Source organism: Dysidea avara, chromosome 8 (genome assembly GCF_963678975.1).
Source record: "Dysidea avara chromosome 8, odDysAvar1.4, whole genome shotgun sequence".
Classification (NCBI taxonomy): Eukaryota; Metazoa; Porifera; class Demospongiae; order Dictyoceratida; family Dysideidae; genus Dysidea; species Dysidea avara.
Window position 1 is genome coordinate 17,896,263 of NC_089279.1, and position 26,636 is coordinate 17,922,898.

At 38.0% G+C, this 26,636-nt stretch overlaps 2 protein-coding genes across 2 annotated transcripts; one reads left to right on the forward strand and one right to left on the reverse strand.

The window, feature by feature from the left end:
* Positions 1 to 2,022: 2,022 nt before the first annotated feature.
* LOC136264819 (NFX1-type zinc finger-containing protein 1-like) lies at positions 2,023 to 26,466 on the reverse strand. The gene is made up of 4 exons (XM_066059586.1): positions 26,366 to 26,466; positions 10,763 to 11,119; positions 7,863 to 9,658; positions 2,023 to 6,627 (listed from the first exon to the last, which is right to left on the reverse strand). The coding sequence occupies exons 2-4, from the start codon at positions 11,103 to 11,105 to the stop codon at positions 2,230 to 2,232; spliced, it is 6,537 nt and encodes a 2,178-aa protein (XP_065915658.1). The 5' UTR covers positions 11,106 to 11,119; positions 26,366 to 26,466; the 3' UTR covers positions 2,023 to 2,229.
* On the forward strand, positions 22,167 to 24,865 carry LOC136264820 (ELKS/Rab6-interacting/CAST family member 1-like). Its single transcript, XM_066059587.1, has 2 exons — positions 22,167 to 22,911; positions 22,962 to 24,865. Exons 1-2 carry the CDS (start codon positions 22,167 to 22,169, stop codon positions 24,863 to 24,865), a joined length of 2,649 nt encoding a protein of 882 aa, XP_065915659.1.
* Positions 26,467 to 26,636: the final 170 nt, after the last annotated feature.

Genomic DNA, 26,636 nt, shown 5'->3' on the forward strand with positions numbered 1-26,636 from the left:
ATTTAGAATATATTTGTTTTATTGAGTCATTGTCGAAGTGGACTACAGTTTAATCTGGGCTAAGATGGCACCAGACTAATAAGGTGTATAAGTATGTTTATATCAGTATATGTAGACTAGAGTTGTGGCCACCCGTGTTGGCTTTTTCGATCGCCATTGGCTGCTTGTAAACATTATACGTATTGGTGACGTTATGGCCCACAATCGACCTTTACATGTCAGGCTATAAAAGAATTCGAGTGATCTGTGAAGTGTCCTTCCACCGATTAGGTGAGGTGTCGTAGTGGTCTTCGCCACCGGCACTTGTGCTATGCTGCACAAAACCACAGCCAGTGCAATATCTGTAGCCCTATTGCACTGCGGTCGGTGCATTATAACTTATAATGCACTCGTTGTGGTCTACAAAACCGCAACCAGTGCGTTATAAATCATAGGCGGCGGAAAGGGGGGGGGGGGCTAGGGGGCCAAAGCCCCCCCTAGGTCTGCTGAGGGGGGGCCTAGCCCCCCCCCAGAATGATATCACACCGAAATTATCTTTCTTGGAGTGGGGCTGAAAACCGTGATAAAGATCGAGATACTCTAATAGAGCAGTCACACTAATAAAGTAGTCAATGTGTAGCGAGCTATGTAAGGATTTTTATGTAGTTTATCAGCTAGAAATGGTAGCTGGTGAGGTGGAAAGCTCTTGTGAGCTGGTTGTGACCTTTTTTTTTTTTTTTTTTTTTTTTGGTCTCACCTTACCAAACTATAGAAAGAAGTCTGGGTCAGCTCAGCGAAGCCCCCCCTCATATCAACTACTTCCTCCGCCGCTGTTATAAATTATAATGCACTCGCTGCGGTCTGCAGCAGTGCAATATACAAAATAATTATGTCACTGGCGGTGCCTTTGAACTGCCCACGCAGAGTGGTACATATATATATATACACATACAGGTTCATGTCCTACATCCATGGCAGACATGCTGACTTTATCAGTTACTGAAGTAAAGTAATTATTATTAATTTTAAGTGCAATTCCCATACCCATGCAGTTGCAGAGCAAACAGGTTTAATGACAAATTAAATTTGGCACATGCAGGGGTCACTATGTGGTTCCCCTCCAAACGTAATGTAATCATACCAAAATTTCCAGCCTTGGGTATCTGGGGGAAACTGGCTGTCTAGTCCAGGTATCTAACCCCTGATGTCAGCACCACCTGCAGGGTTTCCCAAGCAGTCTTGATCTCCTTCAATCACTCTGATCCACTGATGTAGTATTTTTTTAAATGCATCACAACTTAAATATTAATTAACAGTGAAAAGAAAAGTTTTAATGAAAAATAAAAAAAATTAAATGCATCACAACTTAAATATGTAACTGGTTTTGCAAAAGGGGGTCATCCACACACATCCAATATACCAAATGATGATTAATAACTTATCAAGATTGGAAAAAGCTATTGATTTGAAATTTGGTCAGTAGTGAGTACCAACATAGCTTAATGGATGGAGGTTTATATGTTAACTGAACTAGTGTTGCACCGATAATCAGACCGGTGATCAGAAAAATCATACATCGGCTGTGTTTTTTGTATATTGGTAATGGATCGGCACCACAATGAAAAAAGTAGCAGATACAGATATACATATTTATTTAGAAATACATGCTCATGTGTACCAAATGATGATGTTTACAAATGCAGAGTTGCATTTTCTTCATTATTACTGCTTCAGTGTACTGTCAGCTGTGGTTGTAGCAACACTGCCACCATAAACAAGCTAAATTGGTCCTTCAAAGTCAAATTTCTACTAAAAATTGTTACAAAATACACGTTGTGCTATATAGGATCAGCTTGAAAATATCAGTTATCGGAACATCTGCAAAATCTCATATCGGTGCAACACTGAACTGAACACTACGCTATGGTCTCCCAAGTTCATAGAATTGGATGTGTGTGGAAGAGCAAATCTGCTCACGTATTAACAGTGAAAAAGAAATAAATGAAAAAATATATATCCATCTGGTCTCTCATCATCTCACAATTCCATTAAATAAATTCTTGTTCAACTCCATAATAACCACAGAAAGAGTACAATTCAGCATGTTTAATATAACTAACCTACATATGCATACACCGCATTAAACAAATAATATAAGCCCCGTACAAGTAAAATCCCTGTGTTACAATCAGTTCAATAAAATGATGTGTGCATATGCTACTGTAAGTGTCAGTGGTAATATGCTTGTGATTATTTAGCACATTCTGGACACAGCCATTTATCTTCCTCAGACACAAGTAATCCTCTTGGCTTACAGTAAATATGAAGATTGGGACAAATAATCCAAATACCACTGAAAAAAACTGCCTTGTTAGGCTGCAACTGCTCTGGAAGTGTGATACCTTTACCGGACAATTTCGTAACCTTTTGTAAATCATCGTAATGCTTAGTTGTAGTTGTCAAAGTAAGTTTTGGCTGGTTAAACCTGAGGGCTTCCTGAAGTTGTTGCATAGCAAGAAAATCTTTATTAGTGGAAGAAATTTTTGATTGCAGATTAGTTATTATTAACAATAAAAGGATACGTTGTCTTTCACATGAAACATCATTACTTTTCTGAACTGAAGGAGGAGTTTTCTCAAAGAAAGATAACAGCTCCTTTAAAGAAGACTGCAAATCTGGAAACTGTTCACATAACGAAGTAAACTTTTCCAGTATTGTATACTGATCAATTTCATTTTCTAGGATGCCCAAGCTTCTCACTGATAGATCTGATGATGTCAATGTTTCTGACGCTTTCTTGAAAACCGGTGGTAAACTTTTAGCTTTCCTTCTTAATACAGATGCAGATGTACCTTCTTCGTGGTAAAAATATGGTACAAAACTAGACAATATCTTGTCAATGACTACATCATGTTGTTTGTCATCAGCTGTCTTGTTCATAGTAGCTTGCAATCTTTCAATTATTTCCTTTCTTCTCTTAACTATGTCACCATACCTGTACATAGAATGAATTTGCTTCCTACAAGACGGGCACACAAGAGGTTGTATTATTGTATTATTCTCTTTAAACTGCTCATCCAACAGTTGATCCAGCATCTTAACTTCAAACAAATGATCACAGCTTAGCTGTATGTACCTAGTTTCATTCTTTGTATCACAAAGACCTACACATAATTTATGAAATCTCTTTTTTTGCTTTTTGCATATCCTACAAACTCTTGGACAAGGTTCTCCACAAACACCAATACAGGGATGTTTACATTGTAAAGTGTGCTTACAAGGATGATTACATCTAGGACGATCACAAATTTCATGGCATTTCTTAGAGCATTTATAATGTGGACACTTCCATGAACAAGGCTCCTTACAAGGGTTACATGGTTGACTACAATTGTGTGTACACACCTTACGATGAACACAGGAATATTCACATTTGTAATCACAACTTGGAAATGTTACACTAACACAAGGATCTTTAGAAGGGTGGCCACAAGGAAGTGAGAACATGTTAAATGAACAAGGTTTGTGCATTCTACCTTGATGACACTCGGTACAGTCTCCAGTACATCGGTGACCACACAACAATTTGGTGGTACATTTTTCAGTACACTTTGGTGGAAGATCTTCACAACAAGGCAACTTCACTTTGTGTCCACACATAGGAAATGTTTTGTTGGATAGTTTAGTACAATGTTCATCTGCTTTGCAGCATTTTCCTTCAAAGATGTGCCCACACCTCAAGGTTTTCTTGACATGAGTCTTGCATTTAAAATTAACAGGACTTTTTGAGCATTTCATAAAGGTTCCATGACCACAAGGTAATGTCCTATGTACCTGCTCTTGGCAATATACATCATTAATAGGCTTACTGCATGGCAATACAATAAAATGTTCACAGCCAGGAAATTTCTTATTTACTTCCATTTCACACAATACTGCATTGATATCTTCACCACATGGCAATGATTTAAAATGTCCACACTTGGAAAATTTCTTTAGTACTTCTACTTTGCAGTAAGCAGTACACTGCTCACCACATTTACTAGTACAAGGGTGACCACATGGTAGTTTCTTTTCACAAGGGTGCAAGCAAGAATGGAACAAGGGGTTACGATAACATTCTACCAAATCTTCATGGCCACACTTTGGCAAGGTCTTTAATACTGGAACCAAGCAATAGCCACATGGTTGATAACAAAACTTTTTACAATTGTGTGGGTCAGTGGGATTGGTGGAACACAATTTCTCGCATGGATGTTGACATTGACAAAACCTTGGATCTTGATGACAATATGTTGACTGTAAATGACCACATTTAGGATGTAATTTCTGAACAATTGTTGTGCATTTTCCACAGAAATCTGAACACAGCTTGGGACATAAGTGGCCCTGGGGACATTTCTTGGCACAAGGTGCTTTGCACTGAAATATTCTTGGATCCAGGTGACATGGAACACTCTGCTTATGGCCACATTTGGGCATCTCTTTTTCTACCTTAACTGTACACGGTGGGCAATGTTCATTACATAAATTAGGACATCGATGGTCATTTTCACAGGATTTTGCACAAGGCTGTCTGCATTCATAGTCATTATGAAATGGATCTCTAGGATGACAATGAAGCTTGCAGACATGTCCACACTCCAAACGAGCATCACACATTCTATTACAGCCTCCTTCTGGAACTTTCTGAAAATCATCAACAGTATGAATTTCAGTTTTGACATTAGTATGGTTAGAACAATGTAATAATAATGAAGACCCTAATTTACTTTTTTGTTCCAAATAATGTAGAATATCTTTCCAAGTGTCACAACTTTCTCTTAACAGGCTAAAGTTCCCAAAACAGTAAAAGCCTTTCTTTGCTCTTGATAAGGCAACGCATATGCGGTTTTCTATTTTTAAAAACCCAACTCTACCGTTTTCATTACTACGCACCAATGATAGTAAAATAATATCATTTTCTTCTCCTTGAAAGTTATCTACTGCTGTAATTCTTACACCCTCAAATTTGCTCCTTGGCATCAATGACTTCAGTTTGAGTACTTGACCAGTGTATGTAGTCAATACAGTGATTTGACTGGGAGAATAATCTTGTTTAAGGAAATAGTTGCATAGAGCAACAACTAGCTTAGCTTCTTCTTCATTACAGTGACTTCTTAGATCATCGTTTTCTTGTTCTGGATATTTGTGATCAAAAAAGTACATATTAGTTGTGATCCCTCGGACATCCTCATAATTCAAAACAGATTCATGGTTTAGTAACTTGGGGTAAATGTACGGACAGACTAGCCCTGCAATCTCTGGTCTCATCCTGTGTTGAATCTCAAGTGTAGCATGATGAATACCAACTTTTATAAGACGCTCAAAAAGAGAAACGTCCAAATCATATTTACTTGCAAGATAGAACTCATTTGGATTTGGTCGAAGTTGCTTATGATCTCCAATGAGAATTAACTGTTGAGTTGCAGCTGTAAGACAAGAAACAATGTGAGATTCCAACACTTCTGCAGCCTCTTCTACCACTACGATCTTGGGCTTCACCCTCTGAATAATATGTTGGTACTTCGCAGCTCCAGTTGTTGTCATCCCGATCATATCAACCTTTTCAAGAACATAAAAGTCCTCCTCTTGTGTAGCAGCTTTATATTGTTTACACTCTGCCGAGTACTCTTCAAAATCTGCACGAAGCTGATTATGTAGTTTTTCTATGTATTGTGCTTTCCAGTAATCATAAAGCCTATAGCGATCATGTTTTGTTAGTCTGAAAATGTCATCAATTGTACTGACAATAGCATGTGTAAATGGACCTTTAGGAAAGGATGGGAAACCTTCCGTAACAAAATTGGCATTGGGATCTTCACCTTCTACTATCATCTCCTCATCTTCAGTACCACTTCCATCATAATGGAACACATCAGCTGGATGATCTATCATTCGTTGATTCCCAGCTAGTTCAGCTTCTCCTATGACATTTACAGTATCTTCTGCATTGTCAAAATGCTTCTCTTCTTCTGTCTCAGAATTTTCCTTTCCTTCATCTTCTGACGTATCACTACCTGAAATATCAGTATCAGTTGTTTCTGGATTATCATCATCTCTAGCCACTACCTTTCTCTTATGCAATTCATTAACAACATCTTTATCATTTAACATGTTTGGATTGTCCGTGAAAACTTCATTTGTTCTGTCAGTAAACTTCACTTCATTCTGATCAGATTCACTATCAGAACTTTCCGATGCAACTTCAGTAGTATTGATATCAACTCCATTATTTACTACAGGCTTTTGGAGATCTTTGCACGAAAGCCACTCTTGTAATCCACGTGCAACACTATAATCACTATAATATGTTTCTTGATGCTTACCCCGTCGGTAACTCATGCGCAGGTGCTCTCGAAGGTTAATCCGCTGGACATGCAATTGCTCTTTATGAAAAGGAGCAATAAATTCAACTAGTGTGCAATGATGAGGTCTTAGCTTCTGTTGAATGATCTGAAATTTCTCATCAAGCTCAGTTCCAGTTTCCTTCACTATTTCTTTCATATCACGTGTTTCAAAGTGGACTTCCCTTGGGACTCGTGGCTTTCTTAATTCAACATTCTTAATGGGGCGTCTGGATTCAGTGGACTGGAATGGTGGAACGGACTGGAATGGAATGGTGGAACGGACTGGAATGGTGGAATGGACTGGAATGGAATGGTGGAATGGAACGGTACTTTGGTAATTTCAATTGGTGGTCACCTCTTTATAAAGACCACCTTCTAACAAAGACCACCTTCTAACAAAGACCACCTCTTTATAAAGACCGTTTTACTGTAATGTTTAAAATGCTGTTATCTTGTTGTTTTAGAGTGTATCCCCATAGAATGGTCTTATTGATCAGTTGTGTGCCACATGCCTAGAAAAATCAGAGTGATATCTGATTTGTAATACAGCAATATACCCCATGCAAAAACAGTTTGGCTGTATAAAGTGACGTCCCCATCAAACTAAAAGTAACTTACAACTAAAGTAGCTATATTATTTGGGTGAGGCCAAGAAATACTGACAAATAACTTGCTATAATTTATAAAAATTTGGTCCATCATCATTCACTCGTACAGTCTTGCTGCATTCCTAATTAATTCCCTGTAACTCTAATTGGCTAGTAATTTACTATTATTAGCACTTTACAGTGACCAGCACTGAAGGTCTGACAGCAACATGTGCTGCAGCCTTAGGAGTACCTAACCTAATTCAAGTACTTAGAACTAGCTGCCTTTTTTCTCCTCTACAACACTGGACTATTGAGAAAGGTACCAATTTACTAGCCAATTAGATTTACAGGGAATTAATACAGTCAGACTGCACAAGTCAATGATAAAGGACCAAGATCATTGTAAGTTGCCAGTATATATTGACATTCATTTCTAGATATTAGCTCCTTTAGTTGCCAGTTGCTTTTAGTTTCATGGACACATATTTTTTGTATAGCCAAGCTTGTCTTTTGTATGGGGTATATAGCTATCACTGTATTGTATCATAAATCAGATATCACTGGCTTTTCTAGGGGACATAACATGTGGCACACGATTCATCAATAAGACTGTCTTATAGGGCCCTAAAACAACAATTCAGATATTAAAGTAAAAATGGTCTTTGTAAAGAGTTGAAGAGGTGGTCTTTGTTAGAAGGTGGTCCTTTAAAAGAGGTGACCACTAATTGAAATTACCTAAGTACCGTTCCATTCCATTCCACCATTCCATTCCATTCCATTCCACCATTCCATTCCAGTCCATTCCACCATTCCATTCCAGTCCATTCCACCATTCCATTCCAGTCCAGTCCACCATTCCATTCCACTGAATCCAGACGCCCTTCTTAATGCTATATTTAGCAACCTTTTCATTTTGACATCTGCCCCCTACTCTCACAATGGAAAATAGTTTTGATTTGTTGTCTGAATTAGTGTTGACACTTGGGTCATCCATGTTAATGATCCCTTCCAAAAACTGATCCAGAGCATGGTTAGTGTAGCACACTACAAGAAGTGGTGAGTTTCTAGCTGAATCCCACACATGACGGTTGGTCAATAATGCCTGAACTATCTTCATCCCTATGTATGTCTTACCTGTACCAGGAGGACCTTGAATAACTGACACCTTTTGTGTAAGTGCCATTTTCATTGCCTTTAGTTGTGACTCATCTAACTGAACGTGCTCAACACTGGGCCAACAGTTTGGTCTACTGACATCAAAGGAATAAAATTCACTGCATTTTTCATTAATGCCTAAAGCACTCTTCATATTAAACACTAGTTGAGGGTGACCAATGTTACTTGCTGGATTCAGACACATGTATGCTGGTGGCTCAACCTCCTGACACTTTGACTCAATAAGGATTTCAGTGAATGGCATTGTATTAAACTCTGCCTTCTGCAAGCTGTTCAGTATGTGGTAGTATGTCTCATAATGAGCCTGTGATTCAATCATCGTGTAAAGATCATCTTTATTGGATGTCAGACGGAGAACATCAGTATGAGATTCCATCTTCACTGTAAACTCGCCTTGTTTTAACTTTTGTGCGTCTCTCTCCACCACAGAAGCAAATATGACTGTCTCAAAATTATTGCATGAGAAACATAAAAGAGATCCATAAATCAAGCGCTTGCTGTGCTCCCAGTTTACTCTATGGAATCTAGAACTGTCAAACTGAACAGTTAAAAGGATTCCTTCTGCACTGAAACTTAAACCAGTAAAGGCAACACCATAATAAACCCTGATATCAGAAATATCTCGACCTCTTAAGCCATCACGAAAGCCGCACACACCTCTTCTAAGTGGTGCAACAAAATCTTCTTTTAGGAGCTTAAATTGTGTGTCATAGTAATGTTCCCAGCTATCGTAATGACCTTCAACAATGTTTCGTCGCAACTTGGGAGGAAACATTTCATTTATTTCGTTAGCACCTGGTAAAATAGATAAATGCTTGTACTCAGAGTAGTCTTCTTCTGCAGAAACTAATTTATCATCTTGTGAACATGTATTTTGTTGTGCATCTTGGTAACTGGTATCCATAGACAAATATAAGCTGTCATCAACAATTTCTGGTCTGCAATTTGAAATAGCCATCTTTAAGGGCTCAACAGGAAGTAATTCCCAACAGCTTGGCGATAATTTCAAGACATGGTCAAACAAGCGGACTACAGCCAAAAATTCTTGCTCACTTCTAACTGTATGAATATACTGTTGAAGCTTGATGAAAAACTTGCAGGAGCGGCTATTAAATGTTTCAGCTAATATGCGGATAGCTTTATCTTTTTTGTCCAGGTCATGGACCATTGTCAGCTTTATAAGAATAACCACTATCTTAAGCATGTCATCTTTCCTCTCTCCAACTCTCTCAGAGTTCAAAATTACTTTCTGAAAACTTTTAAGATCATGCAGTAACTCAACAGCAATGGTATCAGGTTCTTCATCATAAAGTTGCAAAAACTGTGGAATTGTTGTACGTTTGAATTTCTGTTCTTCTCTGGGGTTGGAATGAGACTTATATGTAACTGGCTTCTGACCCCTCATTTTTCTTTCATTGAATTGATGAAGTTGGGCACTGCTAATAGAGTTTCTGTAGTTGCCAACACCAGTAGAACTATCATCATTGTCCACTGTAGCACTACCAGCAAATATGCCTATTCCTCCTATAAATGAACAAAATAAATAAATCAAACAGTATGGTTGTACTGTTTAGTAGGGTTCCCCCCTAAAGTGACTTGCACCACTAAATAAGCTGTGTCTAAATACCATCATGGAAATATCATATGCGGCAAAAATCACTTTTATGTTGAATAGTCTAAAAGCCTGAATAGTCTAAAATCACTTTCACTATTAATGCTCAATAGTCTTACTCCATTCAGCATTAATTGCAGCATTAAAAACAAGAAAACACTTATAGGCGCCCGGATAATGAATTTTGCCATAACGCAAAATTACATCTGCCAGCCAGCCAGCCAGCCAGCCAGCCTGCCTGACTACAGTCACAAAGCTAGAGGCCAAACGAAGCAGCGTATGGCCACTGTTTTACACCAAAGCAACAAACTCACCAGTGGGATGTGCCTTTTGTAGTTCCAATGAATGTCTGCCTTCTGTGCTTTACCATTCCTTTTTTCTTTCATTAAATGGTTGTTTTCTTCTTCATGCCAGAAAACCATACCAAGGCATTAATTTCTGAATCAACACTATCCTTGAAGAAGATACCACAAAACTATTTGAGATGGATAATGGACTGCAGTATTGGGTAGCAACTAAGCTGTGCTTTTAAAACAATTGCCACACCATTTAAATGATCAAATCGCGCCATGACAATGATCTACGTAGCCCCATAGGAATTCAAGGCAATGTACCACGCCCGCTACTATGTAGCTGAGTGGTGAGATCCAAATACTCTAATACAGCAGTCACAGCCACACGTGTATTTCATAGCTATGCTCTAACAAAAAAATGTTAACAAAAAAATGTTAACAAACTAGTGCAATAAAAATTATAAATGAAGTAGCGTTCTAGTGATAAAAGAGTAATGAAACAAGAGATGATGTAGTTATGAGGGAAATTCCCAAGCAAATTGGAAAATCTCTACTTTGGCATCACTCCAAGTAGGGATTTTCCCACATTGCTAAAATGCCAAGCAGCTAGGATCTCTCCCTTATAGCTACCATCATCTCTTGTTTCACTACATTTAATCACTGAAACCCTACCTCATTTTTATTGCACCAGTATAATTAAAACCATACATAATTTTTACTTACTGTTAGGTTGATCATTTACATGACTTCTCTGCCTTGTGCCATAAGGTCTTCTACTGGCTCTTCCTCGGCCTCTAAACTTTCCTCCTCTTCCTCTATGTTCATGCAAACTACCACCACTAATTATAGCAGAACCATGTAAGAAACTTGTAACATCATCAGTACCAGTACTCTGTTCATCATAAGGAAAATAATCACTTTCCACTGACTGTGTTGTATCCCTTTGTTTGTGTGAGATTTCTTTACCCCGTTCTCTACTTCTAAAGTAACTTGATCGTCCACCACGACGACCTCCACGACAGCTACTCGCTGATGAGTAAAAGTCAGGGTAACCTCCAGAGGCCATCACTTAAATAAAGCCTGTTGAAAAATCATGCACTGTTTACTTTCACACACGTATACAAGCATGCGCACACACATACATAAACACACAAGCAAACACATATGAGTATAGGTGCACAAGAATAGTTATACAACCTGCAGTGTCAGCAAAATTTAAATGGTACACATTTAATCTTTATATGTACAGTACCTACTTAAAAAATTACACTTTATTATGTGTAGACCACTCCCACATTACATTCAACACCATGATCATGTGAAACGTCAAAGAGATGGTGTATATAGGCATGAGTGATTTGCCTGAATACACGCAAGGGCCAAAGTATGAGTGTGTATATTTCAGGAAAATTACAAATGCCCATGATACAATGATAAATATTCCTTACCATGTTTTCCAAGTGATTTGGATATTACTCATCAGAGCAATGTCAACTATTTACACTTAATAAACAGATACTATTTGCACTTAACAGGTAATATGTGCATATTAACCACATGTACCTAATATTGTAATCAGAATCTACAGTACAGCTCAATTCCAAGATAACATTTGGCCACATCTTAGACATATTTTTCCCATATCTTGCATGCATCTCACAAGTCCGTATAAAATTACGTTGTCACCATGTAGAGTCTACGTACGTGTTACAATACAAGTTTACTCACAGTACGCATTGCGAGAGAATGCAACTTGCCCTTGATATGCACGCATTTAGCTCGCATTTTAGATGCAGGTGAACATTACCTTGAAGCTGAACTGCACCGTATATATTCACAATACAGTCGTCATACATGCATATACATAGGTACTTAGATCTGACATTAATTCTGTTAACACATATCTGTTGGTTAAATACAACAAGATTACACAGTTGGTTATATACAATGGTTATAGCATAAGTACGTTTGTTCACATATAATGTTAATGGCTACAATATCATCACATCCAAGCAGTCCTTTGTGGCTTAGGGGCTACAACTGCAGAATTGAACTTGCAGCTGCATGCCAGCCTTTTAAAGAACTTCATCATCGGCTCACAAACAAGATTAAAGTAGAGCCCATACACAAAAGGATGAAGAAGTGGTGGTACAAAAAAATACTAGGAAGAAAAAGATAATCCATGATCTTATGAGGGAAGCATCTATCAAAAAACTTTGTAGGAATATACAATACAGGAAAGAATATGCCAAGACTGTTATCACCTCCTGACAACCTGGTTTTGTGCTGAATTTCTTTCCTATCTGGTATGCTTTGCCAGCTAAGTAAACATTAAGAATCAGTGTCAACAATGATGATAGCATGACAGGCAAAAAGTAAGCTAACACAGGTACAACAAAATAATGCGATTCCAACATCAAGACAAACACCATATTCTGCCACTCTTATGCTATCACCACCAAAGAAAATCAAAGGAATACAACGTAAAACAGCTAAAGCCAATAATACTATGATTATGTTATGAACAGTGTGAGGTGTCATAATCTTTCTGTACTTGAAAGGAAATGTAATAGCTATCACCTTATCAACTGAAATCACCACATACAGTGTGCCAGTCAGACATGCAGGCAGTATTGGTAGCCAGAATACTTTACAACTGACAAAATCTTCCAACCCAAACAAAGATGCAATAGTCATACTACCAGAAGCCATGAAACCAAACAACGCTAACAGTATATCAGTGGTAGCGACAAAGACATTATGAGGTTTATGCAAACTTTTTGTGGTTTTGATTGTGGCAAACACCCAGCCAGCTATTAGCACAGCAATCAAAGTGGCAATCAACGTGAACCCCAAGTACAGGTAAACTAAATATCCTAAAGAGAAACATCATCTTGATAATCTGGTGTAGCTGTCTCTTCAATGAACCAGAATATGATATCCCATTAATTTCAACCCCTGCCATTCTGCTCTAAATGAAAGCTTAAAGACTGAAAGTACAGCACACTCTTTGACTGCACAGTGAACTACTAAGTACTGACTTAAAATTAACTTAAAATTAACTTTGACACAAATGGTGTGAAAACTAGCACCATTTCTTAGAAGTAATGGATGGTGTCAGCTGATAACGTTTGATAGTTTGACTACTTACATGTAAGTACAAGAATACGGTAGATATGTATGTAGTGATGCACATTGCTGCACTATTACATTTCAATTACATACATGTAATAGTAGGTCTATGTATTTGGTAACAAGCAGTGACTTGTCACTAAATACACAAACCTACTGTTATAAAACCAATGGTATAAAAATTTTAGAACTACTAGACAGATGCTGAAAGCATGCTGGGGCAAGCCCGAGTTGCCTAAAAACTGATGCGGCATCTTGATGGGATTGTGGTATAGCTGGAGTTCAACTGCATTTGTATGAATACTGTTTAATGCGCGTGTGTTTGTAGCTGTACATACAGGAATGCTCAGGCTACTCCAGAGGCAAAGGAAGGTGAAAAAAGTTCAAGATGGGAGGCTCAGTGGCTTGCCACTATATATAACTGTGACTATCCAGATCTATTCACAACTCCCTATTCACAACTCATCAAGATCACCGATCGCAGAGCTTCATGCTAACTCCCACCTCTTGACTCAGGTGACACTCAGTAACAAATAATCATTCAGGCCTATATAGGAGAATGATCAGCTACATTAGACACGAGGCAGCCGTTAGACAGCTTACAAAATTAGGAATAGATGACACTCAGAGGTGTAACTGGAATTTTCTCCAGGGGTATGAATGCAGCCGCTGTTCCACTATCATTCACCACTCAGTGTCCATGCTACCAGCAGAACCCTAAAGCTGCCAAAGTCATTAGCCAATTAAGCAATTATTCCAATTGTCCTCATTCGTTTTGTCTTACGTTCTGACCACAGCTGATCCCAAACTTACATGGAGCTATGTATTATCCTAATAAGGTATATAGTCACATACATGCATTTATTGTATTCATGTCATTGATCCCTATCATTCCAATAGCTACAAGTGTACAATCACATTCAACTAAATTCATACTATATGCATCTTATCAAGACTACCCAATTATTTTACTGATATTCATGTACATAATTTTCTACATACGTAGATGATGTCTACTTCAGGTACAACGAGCAGACAGCATAAAAAGTGGTTAATGGTGAAGCACAAAACAGTACTTTCACAGAGGTCTAACATTGTGGCACATGACAGTTCAGACTCTGATACATACAGTATGCTATGCTGTGTGTCAAGTGAAAACACAAGCCATCATTTTCTCTTCCCAAACTTCCACTTCTGTACAGTCCCACATCACACTTAAAATTATTTAATGTACCACAGACGATCAAAAATTTGGTAGAGATATATAAACATCTCCAGCCTTACAATAGTATGCTTCGATTTTTCCTTGATGGACCTGTGAGTCAATATTGAAGTAACCTGGTATGCATTTTCACAACTTTCTGTATTGTTATCATTAAGAAGGAAAGGCAGAATCATTTTCCAAGGGGAGAAAAGGCTGGAGCCCATGTGGTGGCTGGGTCACAAAATACCTTATGACATAAAGTAGTACAGTAGCAGAGTTTTAAAATAAGTGTGTGGATGTGGCATAAATATTGCATGGCTTCATACATTTGGTTCAAGGTACCTACAGTGGTCCCTCCATTATCCAAACTCACTAGGTCCTAGGTGTTCCGATGGAAAAGTTCAGATAAATGAAGTATACAGAGCTCAGTTAAAATACTCCAATAGAACATACACTTTAGGCAAAATACTCTAACAGAACAGTCACATCCACAATTTGGGTAACAGAATGTTCGGATAATAGTTGGCTGAATAATGAAGGGACCACTGTACTAGTTATCCAAAAGAATAAAAATGTACTAAAGCAGCAGTATCCATCACCTGTCTACAATAAGTCTTCGCCACTCAAATAGCTCTCAGTGGCATATTCCTTCTTTTCTACCTTGTCAAGAATGATGCTATAACCATGAAGGAACTTTAGCAAACTTTTATTACTAGTGGGTGAAAGTGTTAATCATAACTTATCGGTCTTTTTGTGAGTGTAAAATACAAAAGGTATTTACAGTAGTAATACCAAGGTATTTTTCTCAATACCGCACTATTCTTCAAAAATGCATTACTGTCAATCCCTAATTGTAATACGTATGGAAAGCTGTTTACAGAAACCAGTTTCGTCCATATTTCAACTGGCACAAAGTACAAGCAGCTTACCTGCCTATAAGATTAGTACAGAGTCTATAGAGTGGAGGCTGCTTTTAACATAAAGCTTCTTTGCCACACAAGTACAGGTGTGGACAAAAACATACATACATACATACATACGCACGAACGTACACACAATTTTCAGAAAACAATTTCAGGAAACCAGGTGCATGCCCACACATGCCTAGCATTGTTGTCTGGTACAGCCCCTTTTAGGCATATAGGCATCCCGAAACAAGGTCTGGTTCATCTAACATGAAAAGTTGGTGCCTCCATTACTGAAAACAATGAAATCACAGTATTATTAATTAAGTACACTGTTGGATGCATGAAGTGAGTAGGACTACGGGGTTGAAATGCAAGCTGTGAGAATTTGTTTTGCATCAGGTTGCATGTAGGTTGATGTTCCATTTTTCTGTAAGAAACTCCTTTCCCGAGAAGTCCATTTCCATAGCCTAAATACAAGCTTAAACATCAATTGCTCATAGAATGTAAGACATTGAAATAGCCAAAGCATCATTGTCATGATTCAATTCTTCAGTACCCATGATCTTGGTACGGTTATTAACGTGAGCCACAGCATAATCACACATTCCAAGGGACAACTATTAGATAGTCTACGTATATCCTTTTCTTCAGAGTGCCAAAAGGGGTTGACTAGAGCAAGGGAGTGTCAAACAGGCTTTGGCTGTAGGTAGATCTGCCACTGCGGTCAAACCTCAAAGTGACAGTCAAGGCCACAAAATCACTCTATAGTAGGTCAAGGGTCAAGACGATACAGAGAGTTAAAAACCCACAATTGATAACGATATGTATTTAAAACCAACTCATAAGATATCAGAATCTCCAAAAGACGGTACAAAGTTTCAGTAGACATTTTGTTTAGATTGTAAAGATCTTTCTTCCACAGTTGTTGGTAGAACATAGCAAGAAATTGTTATACTAAGTCACAAGCACAAGCATGAATTACATAATAGGGAATAAAGTAGCAGTCACAGATAATGTTCACCCCATGGATATAAAACTAATAAGCTAGGCTAGTTTCGTGCCACCAGTGAAATGGCTGGTAAATTTGTCTATGGATTCTATCAATGATGAAAGCTTTAATGGTCTTAAAATCTTTGTAAGGGACTCGTTATTTATTGCAAAGTGGAACTAACCTAATATTATTATGACAGCATGTTTGTTGGGGTTATTATGGACGATAGAAACTGGTGATGAAATTTGCAACATAACGATCTGGTTTAAAATACAGTTTAGTATCAGCATTGTAAGTGGGCCGGGTCATCCGGATTATCCGGGTCATTTGGGTCACATTTTGTCCGGGTCAAGTGTGTCTTATCCACTTCACTGAGTATCTGGGTCTGACCCGGATGAGATCACGTGTGACTCTAAGTTAACAAGCTCAATTGTATTGATGGAAATGCAGTTGTAAACACTCAAGAAACTTACGTGGAACCACACCCACCATTCAGGAATATGCTTTGCTGTCTGTGCGAGGTATGTAGGGCCACGCCCACTTATCGGAATTGTACTAACTGTGCTTTGTGGGCATGCATGCATCACCAGATCTGTGTTGCTACTTGAAATGTAGGTAACCTAACTTCTGGTAATTCTGTAGCTGCATGTAAACTTACGTGGAGCCACCCCCACTTGATAATACGTACGTGGAGCCACACCCTCTTGATAATACGTAGCTACTCATTTTTTGCAGACAATTTTTTTATAGCGTAAAAAAGTGTAGGGCTCACTAGTGGAACTTGTGGACTTTTAATCTAGCTCTTGGGGCACGCCTCTATTTTAATTAAACCAGGTCACATGTGGGTCAGATCCGGATTACTATTCGGGTCAGTGGGTCAAACGGGTCAACAGCACTGACCCACTTACAACGCTGGTACACACCCTACAAAAAAACAATATGGCTGGTGAACTAAAAACTGGTAGTTCTTCAGAGTATTCGTCTGGACATAGATGAAAAAAATGGGTCACCAGGAATCAAACCAATCTATGTCTATAACTTTTGCCAGTGAAAATGTTCATTATTAAAGGTTTAGTGTTTAGTAGTGGGCTGCAGGCTACCAAACAGCCATTAACTGGTGAGACTCAACAAATCCAACCACATAATGTGCAAAACCAAAATATGCCGGTCCAGTCCAGTAGTCCAGTCCACAGAATAAGTGACCCTACTAATCATGTGAGCGCATTTGTTTCTATAGGAAGGCAGTGGTCTTATCCTAGTTTTGCACCTGAAAAATCCATCTTTGTGTGTGGGCTGAATACAGGCAGTGAAATGTACAAAAACTGTCTTTTAATAATTATGCTACTGTTCAGTTATGCCGCTATACAGCATGGGGCTTGACAGCACTTACTCTTTATATTACTGCTGATATGTGACAATGACAGTTAATCAGCGATCATCTTGCCAGTTGATAAAGATATCCTTAGAGCAAGCTCAATGAGCGAACTACCCTGTATGTAGTCTCAGACGTCTATTTCAAAGCATTAGAGACTACAATTACAAGCGCCTGTACTGAAACCCTGAACCCCTGTGCTGAAATAGAGGTCACACAAGACTACATAGCTCACTCGTATAAGGATATCTTCATCAACTGGCAAGATGATCACTGAGTAACTATTGTTGGCACATAGCAGCAGTATATGGTAAGGAATAAGTGCTGTTGAGCCTCATGCTGTATAGCAGCATAACTGAACAGTAATATAATTATTAATAGACAGTTTTTGCATATTTCACTGCCTGTATTCAATGTTTAATAGTGGGCTGCAGGCTCCTAAACAACCATTAACTGGCGAGACCCAATAAATCCAACCTTATAGTGTGCAAAAAACAAAAATATGCCAGTCCAGTCCACTGAATGGTCACATCCTGATTAGTTTTATAACCATGAGGGTGTATAATGTAATTATATATTATATGGTCACGACTCCCAAATAGAAACGGTAGACAGTTCAATGTCAAGGTGAAATTTTGTTTGACCAACAAGACTTTAATAACTGTGGTCGCAGATTGACCTACAGCGTGTGCCTAGGCAACACCCCCTTTTTCCATAGCCAATCAGCACGCGTGATTTTGGGGCATCCCTACTAACCAGTGGTAGGGTCCGCAATCCGAAAAATGAAGTTTAACAAATCCATTCCTCCACCACTGTAGGATGTTCATAGCACTAACCCATTACTTGATCCACCATGAAACCAAAAGCGCGGTGGTTGTCTTCGGAGATACGGTGATTTTGTTGCCTCGCGTGATGCGACATTTTTGTAAATTGTCCTGTGCTCTGCAAAGAGAACAGGCTAAAACATTCTAATACGTTGGGTGTTACCTAGAGTCATTGTGGATAAAAAGTAGCCATAGCATTGAGCAGATGTTTCGCTGGTTGCCTTGTACTGGGCTGCTTTCTTCAAATAAGTGACAAAATAAACACGCATTTTCAAATTCAAACTGCCCTACCATCCAAGACGAGAGAATCCAACTCATCCTCATAGCACAGCGATACGATTGGATGTACAGTCTGTCTACACTGTTAGTTTGGAAAGGATCTGAGACTTCTCACCATCTGGGTGACGATCGTAAATTTAGATCACATTTTTTGTCAGTTTCGACTTTAAATCTGCTCCTGCAGTCTCTAATAATTATCTCTGCTTCAATATAACTCGGTAACTGCTATTTTCTGTAAGTCAGTGATGCTTCCTTGCTTTCTAGCTAATTGTGGCAGCTAGCCGTACAGCATGCCTCATGGCTTGTATGGTCTCGACTAGGACGTCGAAAATCATGGTAAGGTGATTATGTACGTCTGAATTTCTAGCCCGTGTGAATTGTCAGCTGGCTCTACAATGCGTACTGTTACAGACTAGGGTCGTAAGCAGTTTTAATGCATAAAGTTATTACGTATGGGACCATCACGTGATTTCAATTTTAAATTTTGGCGGATTTGCTTCCTGTTTGCGCGTACTTTTCAGCTCAACATAACTTTGTTGCTCTACTGTACCAGTGATTCTGAAAACGTGTATTAATTCCAGCTAGTAGGTTTAGGTAAGACTTCATGTATAATATTAAGGTACTTAATTAGTTGACATATCTAGCTAGCTACATGAATAAAATGTGCAGTAGCTTATGAAATAGTTTAGCTATATGTTTGCAAGGACATACTGCACTTGTTTTCTGTGTATATATGCATGCAAGTTGTTTTATAAACATATGTATACATTACATTATATTATGTGTTAAAGCAGCTTCATAAAACTCTTCAACTAGGCTGCAGATAGATATGTGTACCAAGCAGCCTCTCTATGGCGAGTTAATTGATATGCTTGATGAAGCAGAGAGTGAAGCAGCAGAAATTGGCAAACCCAGTTGCAAAAACCAGTTGCTTCTGCAAAAGTTTAAGAATTGCTACCAAGATATCACAGTTGGCCGGCCTGAGCGTTTTTATGATACTGTTTGTAGAATTGCTGCACCAACAAAACAGTCATTGAGAGGAACCATAAAACTTACTGGATCACCACTAGCAACTTACAAACAAAGAGTATGGCTCCCTAAAGTGAGAAATAAAAGAGGTATGTATAATTACAATAACCTAATTATAGCATACATAAGTTTTGTATCTGATTTAAATATGTACATGGCGCCTGAGTGAGGGCAGAGTGTCTACAAAACTCAATGCATGCATTATTGACTGTTTTGTGGTATAGTGCATGCACATGCAGATCAAAGGTACCCCCTTCTAAGGAGCAATAAACTTTGTCTACTGCTGAGTTGTGTCCAAAGAATGATCTACCACTTGGTGGTTAATGCATTGGTAGTGCAAAGTAATGGGTATTGATTGCTGAGTAATTGTTGCAAAGTAATAGTCTTTTGTTATCCTAATGTATTTGTGACTTCCTGTAGGGACATGGAGTATGGTTTACTTTGATACTTTTGAACTAATTAGTGACCAGACTGTGTGGCTTAAAAGTGGTACCATACTATGTGTAAAGCAATTTCTAACACAGGTGTCATCCTTTGGTCTGCCCATACCCCACACTATAATCATGCACATAATCTGGCATGCAATTCTAATTCTTTCAAATAATCAGAATTCTGTAGCAGCTTGAAATCATACCACATACTGTGGCAGACAGGATACGTAAAACATTAAGTTAACCATGCTTCAAATAAAACAAATCAAGTAAGACAAGTGTCTTAGACTGTATCACATAATTATACACATTCCACACACTAAAAGCAAAAGGCAGCTATTAGCACTTCAGAAACCATCAAGTTATAAAAGGTGAACGAATTAGGGCATGTGACTGAATGATTATAACAATTATTTGAAGGTTTCAATTCACCATAGACTTGGCACATGTATTAAGTTCTCCCACTTATCCTTTTGTAATGTAAGGAAATTCTAGATGCACACATGATATTATGGAGATGTACACCCAAAAGATGTTATACGATCCATATAGCTATGAGGTCTTGTATTTTCTAACAAGACACCCATTGATACAATCTTTATCCATATACAGTGGTTCCTCAATTATCCGGCCATTGCATGATTATCCGAATTTTTGATTACCCGAACTATGGAGGTGACTGTTCTATTAGAGTATTTTGTCTAAAGTATGTGTTCTATTAGAGGATTTGAACAGGGCTCTGTATATAAATGAATGGGATTCTATTATCCAAACTTTTTGATTATCTGAACACCCTCAGGGCCCAATGAGTTCGGATAATCGAGGGACCACTGTAGCTCTAAGACAATATTGCCACTTATATGCATTTAGCATAGACACTGTCACTTGCAAAACATTGATGTAAATGAGCAACACAATGTGAACATAAAAATTATGCCTTATCAACGACTAGGCCTGGTGCTTTTGAACTTCTCTCAGTTGTAATTAGTCATGCTTTGAGTACACACTTAAGAAAATTGTATCTTGACTGCTTTATTAGGTATTAATGTGCTGAATGTTCTATTAGGATTATTTCAATACATAGTGACTGTTCTATTAGAGTATTTTGATCTTTGTACCAACCCGTATATTAATTTTGTATATAATTATTTTGTTGACTGTATTATGTACAAGCCTATGAATGACATAATAGATTTTAGATCCCAATACACAATATGAATAGTAATACAAGGCAATGTAATTTGCTTCTTTGTGTGTCAAGTTAATGTTAAAGTGGTTGCCAGACCAAAATTATTAGTGAAAATTGAGATTCTCTAGTAAAGTAGCCAAATGCTCTAACAGAACATTCGTTTTTTAAGTCACTTGCATAAGACTTTAACATTTTAATAAAGTGACAACTTTAAAGTAGTCTTTGAAAAGTTCAGCTGCCTGACCAAGACTGTTCCTGACAAACGAACTAAAACAAACAGATTGTTAGCACAGTGCATACTGTTCGAAATGGTGAGATAAATTTGGTGAGAATTATTAGCTGAATGTACTTATTAGCTGAATGTACTTATTATTAATTTGTGGATGCATCTACATAACTGTTGATCTCCAGGTCTATGTGTATATATATGCATTATTTCTTTAAATTATGAAGGATTAGAATAAATCACTTATAATTTTGTTTATTTATAAAGATGCTAGCAACTTTCCAGAAGAGCTTACCAAGTATGGATGCAGTGAAGGTGCATTAGCTGAAGTATTTACACATTTAAAGAATGGAAGAAAAGGTGAAGCTACCTGGAAACTACAATGTATTCCAAACGTTGGCTTTTATCAGAATTTACATGTATTCCTGAAGAGATGGATTCTAACTAAATCTGCAAACAAGACATTGATAGGGCAACTTTACATAGCTATAGATCCAACTCTGCAAGCAAAAGGTTGTAGACCAGATAATGTTTACAGATTTATGGAAAGAGTTGCTGGTTCACGATCCCCTCAGTCTGCACTAATGAATTACAATATTCAAGCAAGTGAGTTGACATATTTACAAACCAAAGTAAAAGAGCATACCAGCCAGATGGAAGAGCTCACTACCAATTTCAGCAGCATGAAGCAAGAACTGGAAAAGACTAAGCAACAATTAGAAAACACTAAGAAAGAGTTAAAATCTACACAGAGTGCTTTGAAAGATGCTACAAACAAATTAAACTTCTCTGAAAAGCAGCAACAATCTTTTAAAAGCACCGCTTTGATATGTGGGAAAGAAAATGAAATATGCAGGTCTGATTTTTTGCTCCTGGAAAATGCTCTAGAAGAACAAACTGAGCAAAATGCAACACTATCTATGGCAATGGCTTCCATGCAAACAGAATTGGCATTGATTAAGGGTGCTGAATCAGTAGAATTTGACAATAAAACAATGGCATTTAGTTTTAAGACAACAACAGGTACCACTATGTATTTGCCAGCAATTCGTAAATTATACTACACATTACTAGCAGACCAAATTCCTCCAGCAAAAATAGAAAGTACTATTAAGGCAGTACTAAAATGCTTCTTACCAAATCTGAATGCTGAAAGGCTAAAACTGCCTAAAGAGAAGTGCGCAGGGTACATGCGCAGAGAAGAACTAAAGACCATTAGCATGGCACATAAAGCCACCTTGGTTGATAATCTTGTGGCTGAAGGAATGGTACATATCAACACTGATGGTACAACAAAGTTCCAAAAAAATTAGGTGCCACAGCTGTAAATGGAATAGTTTTGTCAGTAAACGAACTGGCAGATGGAACTGCTGATAGTGTTATCAGAGATATTTCTAAGCAGTTACATAGCTTAAGGGAAACTGCAAAAACTTTAAACTTGCCCAACGCCAACCACATAAATTGGACATTAGTGGCTTCTTCAACGTCAGACTCAGCCTCTTCACAGAAACGGTTAAATAAATTGATAGAACAACAAAGAGAAGCAGACAGAAAGACATTTGGCTCTGCTACTCAAGAAAGTATGGATATAGTTGAAAATTTTTGTTCTATGCATTTAGGAATAAATTTACGTAAGGCCTTCTTGGATGGAATTAAGAGTACAAACGAACACCCTTGTGAGAGCAGACAAAGAGAACATCACACTGTAGACATTTTAGTGCATGAATTTTGTAAGATTTTTGGTAGACACGGTACACCTGAATATGGCTGTGGTGTCCTATCTTTTCCTGATTTTTTGGCAATAAAACTTCAAGACTCAGGAGCAAATAAAGATTACTTCCTTTCTTGCCAAAACACAATCCTAGAGCGACAAGTTGGCAGTTGCTATTTTGTAACTGCTGCTAATGCTGCCAAAATCCTTTACTTGAAAGAAGCAGCCATTGCATTTTTGGAATACACCGGAAAATATCAGGGCAATAAACTTGAAAAGGAAGTTTATACCAAATTGCAAGACATATGCATGATGACACAGCTTAAAACTGACTCACTGATGTTTTACCACATTTATGCTGATCTCGTCATGTTATCCAAGTCAAATGACCTTGAAAAAAGTGCCTTTGACATGAATCAGCACTATTTGGAACTGAAACTGTTTTTAGAAGAAATTGAACATAATCCTCTGCTGGTCATGGATGAATACTACAGAGTTTTTACATCTGAGAAGAGACTGTATGGTAGTGAAAAAGATGTTAACCATCGCTTAAGGATTAAATCACAGCATATTAATAAAAATTTATTTATTTTCCAGAATGAGGAAAATGAGTTATTGCTGTCAATGATCTCAGAGGGAGCAGCTGCTATGAGGAAAAAATTATTAAACTATGCAAAAAACCAACTGCCTGGTGGGAAGTATTGGGACCCAGAAGAGAGAATAAAGGCAACTTTGAAAGAATTAAATCCAAGCAATGACCTATGTGAGTCAATATTGGGTCTAAATGATTATCTCACAACGGCCATTCCAAATCTCCATCAAGTTACAAAATCTAATCTTACTGAATTAAAGAAAAATAAAACAATACCATGGCTAAATGAACAGGAAAAAGAAGTCCAGGACAGTTTGGTTGAACTAGCCTGTAGAAGAAAAACTTCAGTATTTAGAGATTTTAAAGAAGAAGAAGAAATACGAACAAAGCAGAGGAGAGAACGCATGATATCAGATAAGCAAAAACGAGATGCATTTCGAGCAAGGAATGAAAAACAGAGAGATGAACTATCTAAATTACATCTCATCACAACAACAGATGAACTTACCAAAGCTCTTTTAGATATTGACCAAGAGAAGCTCAATGCTTCCAAGAAAGCAGCCAGAAAGCTCGCATTGTTGAGAACTCAAGTGAAGATCCGAAAGCAAGTTCTAAAGCAAAATATTCGTATAACATTTACTCACAACCGAAAGCAACGCCCTGTACATGACATAGCTAAAGAACTTTCCTTGTACATTGATAATGACGAGTGCCCAAAAATAAAGATCTTACGTAACCCTAGCTTGCTGGTGGGAAGTTATGTTCATCATAGATTTGCGGTAAAAACAAAGGAGGAGTTACATGCATGGTTTCGTGGTTACGTAATAGCTTATGATGACACTAGCAATCTACATGAAATAGCATATGATGATGAGGATGAACACTGCTACTTTGATCTAACACAAGATTTGATTATGGGAGATTTGATCATTTTATAGTAGCTACTTGGACATGACTATAACCTGAATTGTAAGGATATAAAATATTGAATATGGACTGAAACGCTATGCATGCATAAATTATAGGAAAGTCTGGGTGAGAATGATAAATTAGCATGTCAAACAACTGAAATTGGTAATCAAAATTTATCTTACACCAATCAATCAGATAGTAAAGCCCCTCAAATGCTGACACCTTTGGCAGGATAAATCACACCATGATAGCTAATTGATTCAGATCACTCAGTGAAATTGTGAATGTATGTACAACATAAAAGTAAACCATTCTGACTTTACAACAGATGGCGAGATCGTATATAGTTTCAGTTTTAGATCAGAAGTTACAACAATTTGATCTAGTCCCAAAATTGGTGCTGAGTACATTCATTATGATCTGTACCTTGCCATCAGACAGAATCGCCGACTGTGAAGCTTCACAATTTCATCACGAAAGCACCACTGCACTTCCGTGGTGTCACAGGAATTCGAGGACGGAATTTCAAAACTTTTTATTGTGGTTCACGTAAAGTCTAATTTTCGCGTCGAGGAGAGCCGCACGACACTGCAACACATTGCAATGAAGAACTGTCGCCACTGCAAAACCTCTCCTCGTATTCGTTATTAGAATTTTAAGCGAACAGAGGTGGTAATTATGATAGTAAAAGCGATAAGCATGGCTAATAATGCAAAATAACAAACTACAAAATTTTCACGATCGTCACCCAGATGGTGAGAAGTCTCAGATCCTTTCCAAACTAACAGTGTAGACAGACTGTACATCCAATCGTATCGCTGTGCTATGAGGATGAGTTGGATTCTCTCGTCTTAGATGGTAGGGCAGTTTGAATTTGAAAATGCGTGTTTATTTTGTCACTTATTTGAAGAAAGCAGCCCAGTACAAGGCAACCAGCGAAACATCTGCTCATTGCTATGGCTACTTTTTACCCACAATGACTCTAGATAACACCCAACGTATTAGAAGGTTTTAGTCTGTTCTCTTTGCAGAGCATAGGATAATTTACAAAAATGTCGCATCACTCGAGGAAATAAAATCGCCATATCTCCTAAGACAACCACCGCGCTTTTGGTTTCATGGTGGATCAAGTAATGGGTTAGTGCTATGAACATCCTACAGTGGTGGAGCAATTGATTTGGTAAACTTTATTTTTTGGATTGCGGACCCTACCAGTGGTCAATCAGCGCGAGTGATTTGGGGACATCCCTCCAGACTACCGGTAGTCGATCAGCGCGTGGGTGCCCCCAAATCGCGCGCTGATTGGCAGGTGCATAATGATAAAAATGATACTTGATAGGTCGACCCGCTTAAAACACTCATTCATACAATTGTCTGAGAAAACAAGATCACCAATACAACAATGAACCTTTACAATACGCAATAACCTACCCCCCCTCCCCCAAAAACTTTTTTTGTGCCACATTAACGTGGAATCTCCACACCCTTAATACACGACTAGCTAATACGCTAAATACTAAATTCACCTTAGCGTATACTCCCCACTCTGCCCTACTTCTGGTCTTCGTCGTACGGTCTGTTACTCTTTTTGTCTTTACATCACAAGTAAACGCTTCTACAATTATTTATCAAGCACGTGCTTTGTGATGATTACGACATTTTGACAATTACATAAACGTGTTTTTAGTATCTATGTACCAAGCCCTGGCAAGACAAATTGTAGCTACTTAAAACTCAGTGGCGATCCAAATCCAATGGGGAGTGGCACAGGGGGCACGTGTTCCCCCTCAAAAATAT

What these genes read in the sequence shown, in the direction of transcription:
- LOC136264819 (XM_066059586.1), bottom strand. Translation starts at nt 11,105, where the DNA reads ATGGCCTCTGGAGGTTACCCTGACTTTTACTCATCAGCGAGTAGCTGT. An exon ending in TGTAAATGATCAACCTAACA is followed by an intron (nt 9,659 to 10,762) that starts GTAAGTAAAAAT and finishes GTTCATTTATAG; the next exon opens with GAGGAATAGGCATATTTGCT. An exon ending in GCAGATGTCAAAATGAAAAG is followed by an intron (nt 6,628 to 7,862) that starts GTTGCTAAATAT and finishes ATTCCATTCCAG; the next exon opens with TCCGTTCCACCATTCCAGTC.
- LOC136264820 (XM_066059587.1), top strand. Translation starts at nt 22,167, where the DNA reads ATGGAAAGAGTTGCTGGTTCACGATCCCCTCAGTCTGCACTAATGAAT. An exon ending in GGTACATATCAACACTGATG is followed by an intron (nt 22,912 to 22,961) that starts GTACAACAAAGT and finishes TAAATGGAATAG; the next exon opens with TTTTGTCAGTAAACGAACTG.